The sequence below is a fragment of the Macaca fascicularis genome, chromosome 4 (assembly GCF_037993035.2).
Source record: "Macaca fascicularis isolate 582-1 chromosome 4, T2T-MFA8v1.1".
Taxonomy (NCBI): domain Eukaryota; kingdom Metazoa; phylum Chordata; class Mammalia; order Primates; family Cercopithecidae; genus Macaca; species Macaca fascicularis.
The window spans coordinates 165,609,229-165,625,491 of record NC_088378.1 but is presented as its reverse complement, the minus strand read 5'-3'; the positions used below and the strand labels follow the sequence as shown (position 1 = coordinate 165,625,491).

The window sequence follows — 16,263 nt, the reverse complement described above, 5'->3', positions numbered from 1 at the left end:
AGACAGGGTTTCACCGTGTTAGCCAGGATGGTCTTGATCTCCTGATCTCGTGATCCGCCCATCTTGGCCTCCCAAAGTGCTGGGATTACAGGCATGAGCCACCGCGCCCAGCCATTATGTGCCTTTTTCTAAGTGACTTGTAGTTTAGATACCAAATCTTTTGTCAATTATATTGCATGTATCTTCAGTCCATGCTTTTTACTTTATTATACTTTGGCCATACAGATGTTTTCTTAATGTAGTCAATGCACCAATTATGGATTGCAATTCTCATGTCTTTTTTGTGAGACGGAGTCTCACTCTATCACCCAGGTTGAAGTCAGTGGCGCGATCTCAGTTCACTGCAACCTTCGCCTCCTGGATTCAAGTGATTCTCCTGTTTCACCGTTTCAAGTAGCTGGGACTACTGGCATGCGTACTATGCCCAGCTAATTTTTGTATTTTTAGTAGAAGCGGGGTTTCACCATATTGGCCAGGCTGGGTTTGAACTCCTGACCTCCTGATCCGCTTGCCTCATCCTCCCAAAGTGCTGGGATTACAGGCATGAGCTACCGTGCCTGACCCTGCATTTCTCATGTCTTAAGAAATCTTAGGCGGAGCGTGGTGTCTCATGCCTGTAATCACAGCACCTTGGGAGGCTGAGGCAGTCAGATCAGAAGGTCACGGGTTCAAGACCAGCCTGGCCAACATGGTGAAACGCTGTTTCTACAAAAATACAAAAAAATTAGCCAGACATAGTGGCAGGCGCCTGTAGTCTCATTACTCAGGAGGCTGAGGCAGGAGAATAGTTTGAACCCGGAAGGTGGAGGTTGCAGTGAGCCGAGATCGCTCCACTGTACTCCAGCCTGGGTGACAGAGCAAGACTCCATCTCAAAAAAAAAAAAAGAAAAGAAAAGAAAAAGAAATCTTTTCTCTTGTCACAAGGCGTTTGATATGGTTTGGCTCTGTGTTCCACCCAAATCTCATCTCCAGTTATAATCCCCATGTGTTGAGGGAGGGACCTAGTGGGAGGCAATTAAATCATGGGGACGGTTTTCCCCATGCTGTTCTTGCAATAGTGAGTTCTCACAAGATCTGATGGTTTTAAAGTGTTTGGCAGTTCTCCTGCCCCTCCTGTCGTCATTTAAGACATGCCTTGCTTCCTGTTTGTCTTCTGCCATGATTCTGTTTCCTGAGGCCTCCCAAGGCATGTGGAACTGTGATCCAATTAAACCTCTTTTCTTTATAAATTACCCAGTCTTGGGGTGTTCTTTATGGCAGGGTGAAAACAGACTAATACAGCATTTTCTACACTTCTTTTATAAGTTAGAACTTTGCAGTTCACATGTAGGCCTTTATCCATGTGCACTTTATTTTGTATTTGGTGTGAGGTAAGGTTCTAATCATTTCCTACATTGAGAGAGCCAACTGTTCCAGCACAACCAAATGAAACCCCCCACTGGCTTATAATGACACCTCTATCAAATACCATGTGTCCTCATACATAAATGGGTCTACTTTGTCTTTTATTTATTCCACTGGTTTGTTACCCTTCTGCCTATAATACATCATTATAATTACTATAACTAATAACTCTTGTAATCTAGCAGGATAAGTCTCCACATCTTCTTTTTCAAAATTGTGTTGGGTATTTTTTTTAACTTTTTCACTTCTGAATGGGAATGTTAGGATTAAGGTAGGATACACGAAATTGCATTAATTAATAGACTTCAGGAAAACTGACATCTTTACAATCTGAACATGAAACATTTAATTATTTATTATGGCCTCCAGGAAAGTTTTATAATATTTTTTAATGGAAATCTTACACTTTTTGTTAGATTTATTCTTAGGTACCTTAGTTTGTGCTGCTACTGATAATAGTAAGTTTTTAATAATCACTGTTTTACATCTGTTGTTGCTAGTACATTGGAATGCTATTGGTTTTTTAATATTAATTTTATATCTAGCTTTCTTCTAAACTTTATTAGTTTTAATAGCTCATCTGTAGGTACTTATGACTTTTCTATGTAGAAAAGTACATATTTGTAAATAATGATAATTACTTCATTACTTCTCTTCCTTTCTAATGCTTATAGCACTTTTCTTTCTTTCTTTCTTTCTTTCTTTCTTTCTTTCTTTCTTTTTTTTTTTTTTTTTTTTTTTAGACGGAGTCTCGCTCTGTCGCCCAGGCTGGAGTGCAGTGGTACCATCTTGGCTCACTGCAAGCTCTGCCTCCTGGGTTCACGCCATTCTCCTGCCTCAGCCTCCCGAGTAGCTGGGACTACAGGTGCTCGCCACCATGCCCGGCTAATTTTTTGTATTTTTAGTAGAGACAGGGTTTCACCGTGTTAGCCAGGATGGTCTTGATCTCCTGACCTCGTGATCCACCCGCCTCGGTAGTACTTATTTTTCTTGTACCTGCAGGTATTAAATTCCATAATTTCAATAAGCCTTGTCAAATCTTTTCATTTTAGTATTACTTACAAGTATTAAAAATAAAGACATTTGTATACAGCATTTAGATTTGCTTTAATAAACATGATCAATGGAGGGCCCGGTGTGGTGGCTCACAGCTGTAATCCCAATACTTTGGGACACCGAGGCAGGAGACTCACTTGAGCCCAGGAATTTGAGACCAGCCTGGGCAGCACAGTGAGATCCATTTCAAAAACAAAACCAAAAACATGATCAAAGTATCTCATTATATGATTAAATCCCACATAGCTTTCATGTATCAATTTAGGATTAGAATAACAGATTTGGAGTTACATCAACACACAGTTCTCTTTTTTTTTTTTTTTTTTGAGAGAGGGTCTCATTGTGGTTGCCCACGCTGCAGTGCAGTGGTGTGATCTCTGCTCACTGCAGTCTCAGCCTCCTGGGCTCAGGTAATTCTCCCATCTAGGCCTCCAAAGTGGCTAGGACTATGACACCTGGCTAAGTTTTTGTATTTTTAGTAGAGGCTGGGTCATGTTGCCCAATCTGATCTCAAACTAGTGAACTCAACCAATCCTTCTGCCTTGATCCCCCAAAGAGCTGGGATTACAGGTTTGAGCCACTGTACCTGTTGCTTTTTGTTTTGTTTCGTTTTGTTTTTGAGATGGAGTTTCGCTCTTGTTGCCCAGGCTGGAGCGCAATGGCGCGATCTCAGCTCACTGCAACCTCCACCTCCTGGGTTCAAGGGAGTCTCCTGCCTCAGCCTCCTGAGTAGCTGGGATTACAGGCATGCACCACTATGCCCGGCTAATTTTGTATTTTTAGTAGAGACGGGGTTTCTCCATGTTGGTCAGGCTGGTCTTGAACTCCCAACCTCAGGTGATCCACTTGCCTAGGCCTCCCAAAGTGCTGAGATTACAGGCGTGAGCCACTGTGCCTGGCCCTTTTTCTTTTTTTTTTTTTTTAAGAGACAGGTTCTCCTTCTGTTGCCCACTGGAGTGCAGTGACATGATCATAGCTCATAACAGCCGTGGACTTCCTGGCTCAAGCAATCTTCCCACCTTGGCCTTCCAAAGCACTGGGATTATAGGTATGATCTACCACACCCAACCTCAATACACATTTAAAGATACTTGTATAGTAGAAAATTTTTGTGTCTGAGACTGGGACTTGATTACGGCTCATTCATTTAAAGCTACACAATCCTGGGCAAGTTACTCTCTGAGTCTTATTTTCCTTATCTGTAAAATGAAGATAAAAACAGCCCTTATTTCAATTTTTTAAAAGCCTTATTTCAATAAGATTGTGGATTAAGTGTGATGATATATATAAAGTGCTTAGCACAATACCTGGCTATTGTTATTATCACAGAACACACAAAAAAAGTTTCTCTCTTTTGCATATTGCTAACAAATAGATACTTACCATTTAACAAATTGTCTAGTGTGCCATAAGCATCTTCACAAAGTGTGGATTCATATTCATTTTCCCTTTCAAAATTCTTTATTTCATTCTGTATTAATAAAAAAGGCATTAATACTTCAAGCAAACATCATAAGCTTCTTCTAAAGGTATTTGCACATTGTTATGTAATTCTGCTATTAGAATATTTCATTACACAGATAAAATGTGCTTTCTGGTATCTTTCCCCAGCATATATTTGGCTCCCTTTTAGTAAAACTATGCTAACAGAGTCCCAATATTAAACAACAATGTAACAAATAGCTTGCTATTTTAATATTTTGGTTTTTTGGTTAGTCAAATCATGTGACTATAAACTTAGGAATACATGATAGCATATTTATGTATTGATAATTCTTTGATGTTTATTAAATCTAGTCTAAACAGCATTAAGATGGTTGTTATTCTAATGTTTTAACACTGAAGATATATAAAACAGGCATATATCTGTGACGTATTTTTATAAATTCCTATTTAGTGGAATCAGATGTCACTGACTATCAAATGTTTAGAACAACATTCATGAAGATATTGGGACATTACAATCTTTTATTTTGTAATAAAAGGAGCTAGGCATCTTCATGAAGATAGGAAAGTTGTCATTTACATGCAGGGTGCTGTCAATGTCATTATGAATGACAACTGAATTATTTGCATACTGACATAAGTGGAAGATGCATTAGACTATAAGCCAGGTTCCTTGGGCTCTTGTCCTGCCTCTGTGCCTGAATTGTTGTGGTCATGTCCCCTGGCTGCACTCCTGGGACTTCATGAGGCTAGAAAGGATCAGTTTTAATGCTGTGTAAAAATGTACCTCGCTCTCTCGCCCAGGCTGGAGTGCAGTGGCACGATCTTGGCTCACTGTAACCTCCACCTCCCGCGTTCAAGTGATTCTCCTGTCTCAGCCTCCAGAGTAACTGGGATTACAGGTGCTCGCTTCCATGCCTGGCTAATTTTTATAGTTTTAGCAGAGATGGGGTCCCACCATGTTGCCCAGGCTGGTCAAAATGTAGCTTACGCTAGTGAAACTGGGAAAACCAGACCGTGTATTCCCTTCCTTTCTGTGTCCACTGAAGATTGTTTTATTGTTCCTTATATTTTTGAAGAAATTGAATTCTGAATACATCTGAGCCTCCCAGAACTTATAAGCAATGCACACCTGAGGCAAGTCACAAGTGGTACTGGTAGTTTCCATACAGATGGGAGAATCTGAAAGCATTATGCCTTGAGAAAGATTGCTGACATTCATGGTATCCGATTCTGATATGCTTTCTACTTTTTCATGAGAAGTATCCACTTCAAAACGTACAGGATCTGAAGGTGATGGCCAAAATATTTGATAGTCCTTGTTCATAACTGTTGAATAATGGAAGGCTTCTTTAAAAAAAAAATTGTGTCTATTAGTAGGTGCAAACAAAAAGCTTTTTCCCTATTCTTCTCATTAAGTAGCAAAGTTCACTGCCCTTGTTTGAAATGTCATTTGTCAAGTTATTAGAAAAATTAAAAATTTTAGTCTGAGTATACCATAATTTGATATGGTAGTAAATACTGATTTCGAGAAAAACAAATAATATTGGCTACTATCCAATAATTCCCTAGGCGGCTTTGGACCTAGAAGGCGAAGGGATCGCTCTGTTATTTAATCAAAGGATATTTACAAAATATTATCAGAGACCTATTAGTTTCCACAAAATGCTGGATTTCTATTTACTTGATACCTGCCACTTGAACACCTCACTACCAAGTCAAAAACAGCATTGTAACTCAGTTTTCCCTCCTCACTTTCCCATACTGCGCCTATTCCCTCAGGTACTAGTGTTTGCAAATTGGAGTTGTCGTGGCATCCCTCTACCTCATCATCCATGGCTATTCAGATACCAAGTCTCGTCCATGTCTCCTTTAAAAAAGGCTTTCAGGGCCAGGCGTGGTGGCTCACGCCTGTAATTCCAGTACTTTGGGAGACCAAGGTGGGCGGATCACAAGGTCAGGAGATCGAGATCATCCTGGCTAACACGGTGAAACTCCGTCTCTACTAAAAATACAAAACAAAAAAAAAATTAGCCGGGCCTGGTGGTGGGCAGAGGCAGGAGAATGGCGTGAACCCGGGAGGCGGAGCTTGCAGTGAGCCGAGATGACGCCAGCGCACTCCAGCCTGGGTGACAGAGCGAGACTCCGTCTCAAAAAAAGAAAAAAGTCTTTCAGTAACCTGTGCTTTCTTTCTATCCCATGTTGCCACACTGGTGCACATTCTCCTGACTTCCTCAGGCCTCTCCGGGGCTGAGTGGAAAGGATGGCCACTCACATTGAGTCTATAAATTCTTCTTGTCCTTCCAGGCCATGCATAGCCTGGAGTGATATTACCTACCCAGTACTCCCCTGCTCTACTCAGATCAGGCTCATTTCCCTGCAAACAGATAATGTTCCTTACGAATTAAGCTTGTCATCTGCCCTGGCACGTGCTTCTCTTCCTAAAACCTTCTGGTCTACCCATTTATCTATTTTCAAAATTGCTTCAATGTCTTCAGCCTCTAAATCTCTATCTTACAATTCAGTACTTGGTGATTTCGTTTACTGTTCTAGAGCTTCACCACTGTTTCAAGGGTGTTAGTGTTTGTATTTACAGATCATAAACGTCTGAAGAGGAGTAGACTTACGGCTTTCCAATATCCCCTACTGCAAATGGACCGGTGCTGTCTACACAGCAAACATTGATTGAAGAAAACCTGCATTCTAATGATTTATTTCTATCAAGCTCTCTCAATTTATAGTCATTACTCATCTGCCTGGATTCTTTTATTGAATGTCTGAATGAATAGTTTATTGAAAATTAGTTGTTTTCAAACCTATGTCATCACTCGGTAAAAGACAAAAAAGTAAGCCAAGCAGACTAGTCAGGATCAGTGAAAGGCCCAACTTCATGCTCACCTTTCCCTTGTCTTTCAAATAATGCTGCCTGGATTGTGGTGAGATCTGAAAAATTCTTGCTTTGTTTTCTCAATGCAAAACAGCGCAAAGGACTTGTTTCTTAAGTTTTCTTGTTTGTGAACCCAGCACTTCCGATTACATTTCTACAACTTTGTTTATCCCTCATATGGCACTGCACAATCTGCCAGTTTCTTTTTAATTTAAAGTTAGGCTATTTTTTCCATCTTTCATTTGTCCTTACAGGTTTATGTTGGATTTTTAACATATTTATCAAATGTTTGAATAGATGTCCCAGACATTCTAAAGCTGTTTTAGGATAGGAGTTAAAAGAGGTGTCACGGGCGTTACTGGCAAAAACTATAATCTTGTTTAAACGCTTTTTCAGTTGTACGACAAACTTTACCTTTTTAAAAAGCACTTATCTCATTCATTTTTCACCTCAAAACGAGACACCAAACTTTTTAAGACACAAAAGTGTGCTCACTTCCAGGATCCATAGAGTTTCTTGGACCCACGCTACGGACCTGGCGCTCCCTCCCTCTGCACCGGGTTTTGTGGGAGGGTGAACGCTTTCCAACCTCCTCCACCGAGGACTCTCACAAACTCGCAATGGAGCTCCCGGAGTGCTGGAACGCCCCTGTGTGACGTCCGCCCGCGCCCGGGGATCTCCGCGGGGACCGGCGCAGCCCGCGAGTTCCGAACCACTGTGGGTGCGGCGGGGGACGGCCTCGGGTCTGTCTTCCCAGAGAGTGGTGAAACTGGGAGGTTACGACCCCCTAGGCCGAACAGCCTGCGGGCTAGCTGGCGCCTCCTGCCGCAGTAAACACAAAGGGGGGGAAAAAAACCCCCAAAACTCCGAGAAGAAACGGCCAGCACGGGCCTCGCCGGGCCAGCTACTCAACACGCCTGCCCGGGAGCACAAAACACCCACAAGCCAATACCACCCGGCATTCAGAGCGAGCGCCGGACTCTCAGCCCGGCGCAGGGGCAGGACTTCCGCTCAAGCCAGACTTCCGGGCGAGGCGGAGCGGGGCTTCCGGTTGGGGTGGTAGGGTGGTGGACCTGTTGGTCCCGTTTTCCCGTCGCACGTGGTGGCCACTGTTGGCTTCTGAATGCTTTACAAGGCGGAGATCCACGCCGAGGCCGTTGGATCGGCCGTGGGTACATCCGTCTGAGCCGTTCCTTTCCCAGCGCAGAGCGGCGGCCTCCGGCGGCGCCCTGCAGCCATGGACTACCGGCGTTTTCTTATGAGCCGGGTGGTCCCCGGGCAGTTCGACGACGCGGACTCCTCTGACAGGTAGGCGGCCGTACAGTGCCCTGGCTCTGGTTACGGCTCTCACCTTGTCCGCCCCCTTGGGGCGTGGATTCTTGTTTGTAGTTTAGAGGGAGACTAGTGGTTCATCACTCAGCGTCTCTCTTGACAACCTTTTGCCTGTTTCTGCATCCCCACTGGGTCTTTCTCCCCGTTCACGCGGCAGTTAGTGAAAGCCGCTTGTCAAGGGAGTCTGCGGTTTTCAGGTCGGTTAGCGTCACTGGAAGGCAGAGTTGGGGATAGCGATTAGGAAACATGGGTTTTTGCGCTTTAACCACATTTAGCGTTCAACAAATACTAAGCACTTAATATGTACCTCGTTCTGTCCTGGGCGCCGGAGATGGTGATGAACAAGACGAACCAACTTCCTGCTGTCATGGAACTTTACCTTCTACGTGAAAGAGAGGGCACACCATTTAAAAACCAAATAATGATGTAGACTATGCAAATCGTTTAATATACCAAGTGCTGACTGAATGGGTAGGGAAAGGTTAAGTCCAGATTTGAATGACGAGGAGCTAATCTTGGCAAGAGCAGAGGGAACAGCATTTCACACAGAAGGGGCAGCAAGAGCAAAGGCCCCGAGGCCAGAGTGCCTAGAGCACAGTGGAGGTAGTTGAGAAGATTGGTAGGGTGATGATAGAGAAGTAAGAAGGAGGGCCAGATCATGGAGACCCTTACAAGTGATGGCGAAAAGTTCAGATATTAATCTGGGTCTTACGGAAAGCCATAGGAGGGATTTTAGCAGAAGAATGACATTAGTGATTTAAAGGAATCATTCTTCTATGTAGATGATGTTCATGGAGGGTGGGAGTGGAACAGAGAGACCAGTTTAAAAGTAATAAGGTAATCAGATTCAAAGATGGTGGGGACTAGAGCTCAGATCCTGAAGATATGTCTTGGAGGTAGAAGTGGCAGGGTTTGGTGGTAGATTGGAGGTGGGGTCTGGGGAAAGAGGAATGAAGGATAACTCCTGCCTAAAAGCAAAATGAAACATATTGGAGTTATTTTGGAATTCCAAGAAAACAGTTTATACTTTATGTTTACAGTAAGGATTCATTACATGTAGATTTTATTAATTATTGGGGATGTTTTTAATAAATATATGTATGTTGACTGCTTTCTGTGTGTCAGATCTAGTCTTAGGTCGTAGGGAGGCATTGGTAAACACCCTCCTGAATGACACAGAGCTTGCACCCTAGCAGGGGATACCGATATTATTAAATAATTAGGCTATTTGTATTCGAATTGGGTAAGTAGTGCAAAGGAGAAGTAGGTGAAAAACAGGGAAAACTTCCTTGAGCAAGTGATAGTGAGCTGATACCTGATGGATGAGTAGGGGTTAGCCAGAGAAAGAGGAAGGGCATTCCAGTTTTATGGTTACAGAGAAGTGTACAAAAAGCCTTAGGGAAGAAGTTAAGCAGCAGAAGAAACACAGCCAGCACAGCTGGTGGGTAGTTAATGGTAATAAGAGGACACTAATTTACCATTCACCCCAGGGTATTGTAAGGATACACCAGTGATTTTCCATCAGGGAAGATGTTGCCATCCGGACTTCTACCCAGGGGACTTTTGGCAATTTCTGGAGACGTTTTTATTTGTCACAACTGGGGGTGGTGGTGCATTAGTGGCATCTGGTAGGTAGAGGCCAGTGATATGCTGCTAAACATCCTACAATGCAGAAGACACTCGCCCACAATGAAGAGCTATCTGGCAAAGTTATAACTTCAACATGCCACTCTAGGCAATTATGTATCAATCTATGGAGCATATGTATGAAGTCCTGGTAAATAGCAAGTGTTTGATGATTATCTGTTCTCTTCCTCCACATGTCCATGGGGAGCCCTCAGAGCCATGGCTAATTAATAAATTAGATTAATAATCTGACTTTACTTAAAGTTATGTATGTTTTTCAGGTGGTATCTCCTATTACCAGCTGCTTTTTTATGGTTTCTGTCCTTATTCTGTACGTGAGAGGTAAAAACTGAATTTGGCCTCTGTTGAATTTGGCCTGCAGATATGTTTTGTTTGGTATGCACAGTTATTTGTAAAAATTGACTATGCCAATGAAGGGATAGATTTTACACAGAAATCCAGACTTATAGCTTCTCTTGAAAACTTAAGATCTGGTAACACTAGGCCTGAATTCTAATATGGCAAAAAACAAACAAACAAAAAAGCCCTTACTAGTTGTGCTCCCTTTACCTTGGATCTCTTCTCCCAGTTTGCCAGTCCCCGCTTCTATCATGCAGCCTACTTCACTCATTTGTAGTGCCTGGCCCCTGTATTCACCGTTTTTTCCCATCATGAACAGGGTTGATTTGGATTTCTTTGTGGGGCACAAATCTTGATGTAACTTCTTTTGTTGCAAAGTGTTATTGAGTTCAAAGTAAGGCTGCCTTAGACTTATTCCCAAATTTTTTGTCAGAAAGCTTTTTTTTTTTTTTTAATTACAATTTTTGTTTTAGAGACAGGGTTGCCCAAGCTGGAGTACAGTGGCACAATCATGGCTCACTGCAGCCGTGAACCCCTGGGCTCAAGCAATCCTATGACCTCAGCCTCCCAAGTAGCTAGGATCAAAGGTGTGAGCCATTGCACCAGCCTTTTTTGCCCCTCTCTCTTTTTTCTTCTTTTACAGAAAGATTTTCCTCTCTCTTAAAGCAGCTCTGTGAATCATTTTCCTAGAGTCAAGTCTGGTATACTGGTCTGAGTTGTGTATTCAATAGAGAAGATAACAATGTAATTTCTAAGTTCACCAAGGCAGAAGCAGATTTAACACTTGATGTGCTTCTTCAATAGTAGGATTTGGGCATGGAGAATGAGCAAACAACTGCAACAGAACTGGAAAACAGGAGAACATGGTTTTAAGGAGATGGAGCTTATCAGAAGGTGTATTGTATATAAATATATAATCTATTCTAGATTTATCAATATTTTAATATCTTACATCATAAATATGTGAGATCAGTTAGGGTATGTGGAAATATTGTTATGAAATAATAAAACATTGTTATTTCTAGTGAAAACAGAAACTTGAAGACAGTCAGAGAGAAGGATGACATTCTGTTTGAAAACCTTCAAGACAATGTGAATGAGAATGGTGAAGGTGAAATAGAAGATGAGGAGGAGGACGGTTATGATGATGATGACGATTGGGACTGGGATGAAGGAGTTGGAAAAGTCACTAAGGGTTATGTCTGGAATGGAGGAAGCAACCCACAGGTATTTTATAAAGGATCCTGCACATCTTTATGTAGTCTGCTTAGGTCTTCTTTTTTAAAAGGCTGTTTTGTGATTCTGAAATTGAATAACTAAAAGATTTTCTTCGTGTTATGCTGTCCTGTAGCCTCAGCCTTTACTGATTTTCACTTTTCATCCTTTCTGTATTTCTGTTAATTTCCTGGGTGTGGATTCTTTCCAGAATCTGTAAATGTAAGAAGAGTTATTTAAAGTTTCATAAGATTGTGAGCTTAAAATCTTCATGGGAAAGGGCACGAATTGGCAGTTTACTACAAATAGTTAAGAAACATGTTAAAAAAAAGTTCAGCCTCATTAGTAACTAAAGAAATGCAGATTAAATTTGTAGAGATGCCATTTTTTCACCTATGAAACTGTTAAAGACAAAACATATCATTGATGGTCGAGTAAATAGGTGCACTTACTTACAGGATAAGCTGGTACGTGATAAAAACTTTTAAAGCTTCAAAATACTTCGACTTAGCAATTCTGTGAGTGTGCCAAGACTTAGTTACAAGAATGATCCTCCAAGGTTGTTTATGGTAGAGGAACGTTGGAAACAACCTTGAACTGGATTAAACCTGCTATGGGACTGATTCGCACAATGAGGCATTATACAGCCATAAAAGATGTTGTAATGGAAGACTGTATTAATGAGATAGGAATATGTTTATGATTATTTAATGTACAAAAAACAAGTGACCAAACCACGTACAGCTGCTTCTCATACTGGAAGTACCAAGTGTGTTAGGCGTTTGGAAGGCCATAGGATTAACATGGTACCTCTTCCTGGAGCATAAAGGTTAATCCAACAGTCTTCCTTTGACTATTGAAACAGCTGTATTGGCTGGGTGCAGTGGCTCACACCTGTAATCCCAGCACTTTGGGAGGCCAAGTGGCGGGGATCACCTGAGGTCAGGAGTTTGAGACCAGTCTGGCCAACATGGTGAAACCCTGTCTCTACTAAAAACACGAAAATCAGCCAGGCATGGTGGCGGGCACCTGTAATCCCAGCTACTTGGGAGGCTGAGGGTGGAGAATCGCCTGAACCCAGGAGGCAGAGGTTGCAGTAATCCTAGATCATGCCACGACACTCCAGCCTGGGCAACAGAGCGAGACTCTGTCTCTAAAAACCAGCAATAATAAAATGGCTGTATCATGGACCAGAATGTATGCATTTTAAAATAACCACATTGTGAGTAACAAGAGATTTGACATCTTCATATCGTCTTGTTTTGGTGACTCCTTCATTGATTCGTAATGAAGCTTTGAGCGATTTCATTATTAAAGTTTGTGCATGGCACCAGTCTAAGTGCTAAGCCTCGTACTTAATATTTCCCTCTCTTGAGACGTTGGGCCCAAAATGAAATTCTGAACCAGCTTAATGTTGGTCTTAGCTCTTTATTATAAACTTTAGAGGTAAATGAACATTCTCAAATTTTAAGTCTATAAACCAGTCAAATTAGAAAACTACATTTAATTTTAATCTGTTACTTATAATAAGAGGAATCATAGAGAAGTTTAAAAAAATGGATTATGCAGACTCTTTTAGTCATTAATTTTAACCTTCTGTTTCAAAAACTCTTTAAAAATTTTTTTGAGCCAATTTGATTGACTCTTACCTTTCCTTAAGATACTCCTCTAAGTATTGATGCTTGAATAGCTAACTATGAACTAAGGAAATGTGATGATGAATCTTAGGTTTGTATTTCAACTAGTGCCTTAGACTCTGGAATTCTCTTCTAGGCAAATCGACAGACCTCCGACAGCAGTTCAGCCAAAATGTCTACTCCAGCAGACAAGGTCTTACGGAAATTTGAGAATAAAATTAATTTAGGTGAGTTTACAAAATACATCATTGGGCTAAGAGGACATTTTTCTAAAACCATGAAGTGTTGTATAATTTTATTAGATTAAGAAATGAAGGCTTACCATGGTGGCTCACGCCTGTAATCCCAGCACTTTGGGAGGCTGAGATCAGGAGTTTGAGACCAGCCTGACCAACATAGTGAAACCCTATCTCTACTAAAAATACAAAATTAGCTGGGCGTGGTGGCGCATGCCTGTAATCCCAGCTACTTGGGAGGTTGAGGCAGGAGAATCACTTGAACCTGGGAGGTGGAGGTTGCGATGAGCCAAGATTGCGCCATTGCACTCCAGCCTGGACAATAAGAGCAAAACTCCATCTCAAAAAAAAAAGAAAAGAAAAAAGAAATGAATGTATTCAAGTGTTACTGACTCAATAGTGTTTACAGAACATTAAAATATTAGTAATTTAAAAACATAACCTTAGGAAAAGACTTAAACTTATGCTATTTTGGTTGTTTTCCCCTTGCCATAGGAATGTAATGTTACAAAAACCCATTTAAGTTATCGTCTGTTCTGTTTTAGGTGTTTTTTTGAGACAGGGTCTCACTCTGTCACCCAGGCTAGAGTGCAGTGGCACGATCTTGGCTCACTGCAACCTCGATTTCTGGGGTTCAGGCAGTCCTCCCACCTTAGCCTCCCAAGTAGCTAGGACCGCAGGTGCACACCACCACACCTGGCTAATTTCTATTTTCTGTAGAGACGGGGTTTCTCCATGTTGATCAGGCTGGTTTTGAACACTGAGCAGCTCAAGTGATCTGCCCTCCTCGGCCTCCCAAAGTGTTGGGATTACAGGCGTGAGCCACTGCGCCCAGCCTGTTTGAGATTTTGTAATAGGGTTATCTCATAGTAGGATGCTAAAAATACTGGGGTATTGAATATAGTTACATTTTGTTTCACTAGAGGTTTTTAATGTAGGTGTTAATTATTTAGTGACCTGTTCAATGCCAGGCATCAGAATGTTGATTTGAATCACCACCTCTTAGCAAATGCAGGAGAGGGATGGAGGGACGGAAGGAAGGAAGGCCGTCTTTCTTTTCTTGTGGATCTTCACTCTAAACCCAGCACAGTGTCTCATATAAGCTGTCAGTACATGCTAAATTAATATAAGTATTTTAGGGCCTTCTTTGCCTATCATAGACTTATAACTTGAAGTGAAACAAGTTTTTAGAATTAAACTTGAAATTCAGGCAGTTATATTAGTCATGTGAAATACTAGCAATTGTCTAAAATTTATTATGCAAATTAGTATTTTTGAAGAATTTCTGCATCTAGAATTCTGTGGCTCAAATATTACAGCTGTAGTGATGAAAGTGACAACACTTATCAAGGAAACACAGTTTAGTGCCTACTTTTAAAAACATGATATTGTTTTCATTACTAAACTGTATTCTGTCTACAGTAAAATATTTAGAAAGTATAGAAAAGAAGGAAGGGGGAGAAATACCCTGTTCAGCAACTCTGTTAATGTCTTTTTGTGTTACGTATTGTTTACATTGTGGGTTTCTTGTATTTTAGATAAGCTAAATGTTACTGATTCTGTCATAAATAAAGTCACCGAAAAGTCTAGACAAAAGGAAGCAGATATGTAAGTAATATTTTAATAATAAGCATGGGTGATAGGGACTAGTCTAGATTAAGCAGCACCTTGATCATAATTCGTTTACAAAAGTTGTTCATTTGTATACTTAAACCAGTTATTATTTTGGGGGGGGTGTGTGTGTGTGTGTTTTCCTCAGCTTAAATGAGGATAGCCTATGCCTTTGTGAATTAAAAATATTGATGAATCTTGGCTGGGTTTGGTGGCTCATGCCTGTAATGCCATCACTTCAGAAGGCTGAGCTGGGGGGATCACTTGAGGCCAGGAATTTGAGACCAGCCTGGCCAACATGGTGAAACCATGTCTCTACAAAAAATACAAAAATTAGCCAGAGGTGGTGGTGCACGCCTGTAATCCCAGCTACTCGGGAGGCTGAGGCATGAGAATCGCTTGAACCTGGGAGGTGGAGGTTGTCATGAGCCAGGATTGTGCCATTACACTCCAGCATGGGCCACAGAGCGAGACTCCATCTCAAAAATAAATACATAAAATAAAAATTAATGAATTTTAAGAAATACATAGTAAAACTAGAATCTCATGACATTTACAAATGTGTTCTCATGAGGGGAACAGTGTTTGTAGATTTCAGTTTAAACTAAAATGTGCAAAAATGTTCCCTTAAAATTTATTAAGAATTATTCTTTCCCATGAAGTATTTTTAAAAATTTAAGGGAAGACTATGAACTAACGATATAACTGAGAACTGTTTCTGCTTACACTTCTGTACTCAAAGCCAATTGTTTAAGATCTGGCTCACTTCTCTTATATGCTACTAACTCTGAAGTATTAACACTATATTATAGAAAAAGACACTAAGATCATACAACTAACTGTGAGAATTGAACTTAAAAGCCAACTTTCTTCCGATTTATTATGTCCAAGAGGTATCAGCTTTTTGAGCTACACCATAGTCATTTGTTATTTCACTGGTATCTGTTTGAATCTTTGTGTTTAAACCTTTATTAGTTTAGGTTAGTGTGCTAGGTGGAGTCACTCAGTGTATGAGCAGAAGCAAATCAGAGTCTGCATTTGAAAACTGTCTTGAAATGATTTTAAAAAACAAAAAAACTGCCGGGTGCAGTACCTCACGCCTGTAATCCCAGCGCTTTGGGAGGCCGAGGTGGGCGGATCACAAGGTCAGGAGATCAAGACCATCCTGGCTAACAACGTGAAACCCCGTCTCTACTAAAAATACGAAAAATTAGCCGGGCATGGTGGCAGGCACCAGTAGTCCCAGCTGCTCGGGAGGCTGGGGCAGGAGAATGGCGTGAACCCGGGAGACGGAGCTTGCAGCGAGCCAATATTGCGCCAGTGCACTTCAGCCTGAGCGACAGAGCAAGACTCCATCTCAAAACAAGCAAACAAACAAACAAACAAAAACTTGTGTCTTCTTAGAAAATGACTCTAAAGAGAAAGCCTTGTAAATGACTAACTCTATGTGGAG

The 16,263-nt window shown here is 41.3% G+C and overlaps 2 protein-coding genes across 3 annotated transcripts in view; one reads left to right on the top strand and one right to left on the bottom strand.

Annotated features, from left to right (window-relative positions):
• Positions 1 to 7,777, bottom strand: part of CAGE1 (cancer antigen 1) — a 61,329-nt gene extending 53,552 nt beyond the window's left edge. Inside the window, exons 1-3 of the mRNA XM_074038897.1 lie at positions 7,289 to 7,777; positions 5,039 to 5,256; positions 3,844 to 3,931 (exon numbers count right to left, since the gene is read on the bottom strand). Coding sequence (XP_073894998.1) covers positions 3,844 to 3,931; positions 5,039 to 5,256; positions 7,289 to 7,301 — 319 coding nt within the window. The 5' untranslated portion in view covers positions 7,302 to 7,777. The remainder of the gene's footprint in view (positions 1 to 3,843; positions 3,932 to 5,038; positions 5,257 to 7,288) is intronic.
• Positions 7,778 to 7,823: 46 nt separating this feature from the next.
• RIOK1 (RIO kinase 1) overlaps positions 7,824 to 16,263 on the top strand; it is a 28,742-nt gene continuing 20,302 nt past the window's right edge. Inside the window, exons 1-4 of one of the 2 annotated variants that reach the window (XM_015448810.3) lie at positions 7,824 to 8,101; positions 11,137 to 11,338; positions 13,100 to 13,190; positions 14,738 to 14,807. In XM_015448810.3, coding sequence (XP_015304296.1) covers positions 8,031 to 8,101; positions 11,137 to 11,338; positions 13,100 to 13,190; positions 14,738 to 14,807 — 434 coding nt within the window. In that variant the 5' untranslated portion in view covers positions 7,824 to 8,030. The remainder of the gene's footprint in view (positions 8,102 to 11,136; positions 11,339 to 13,099; positions 13,191 to 14,737; positions 14,808 to 16,263) is intronic. The other variant, XM_074038896.1, reaches the window with a different exon arrangement.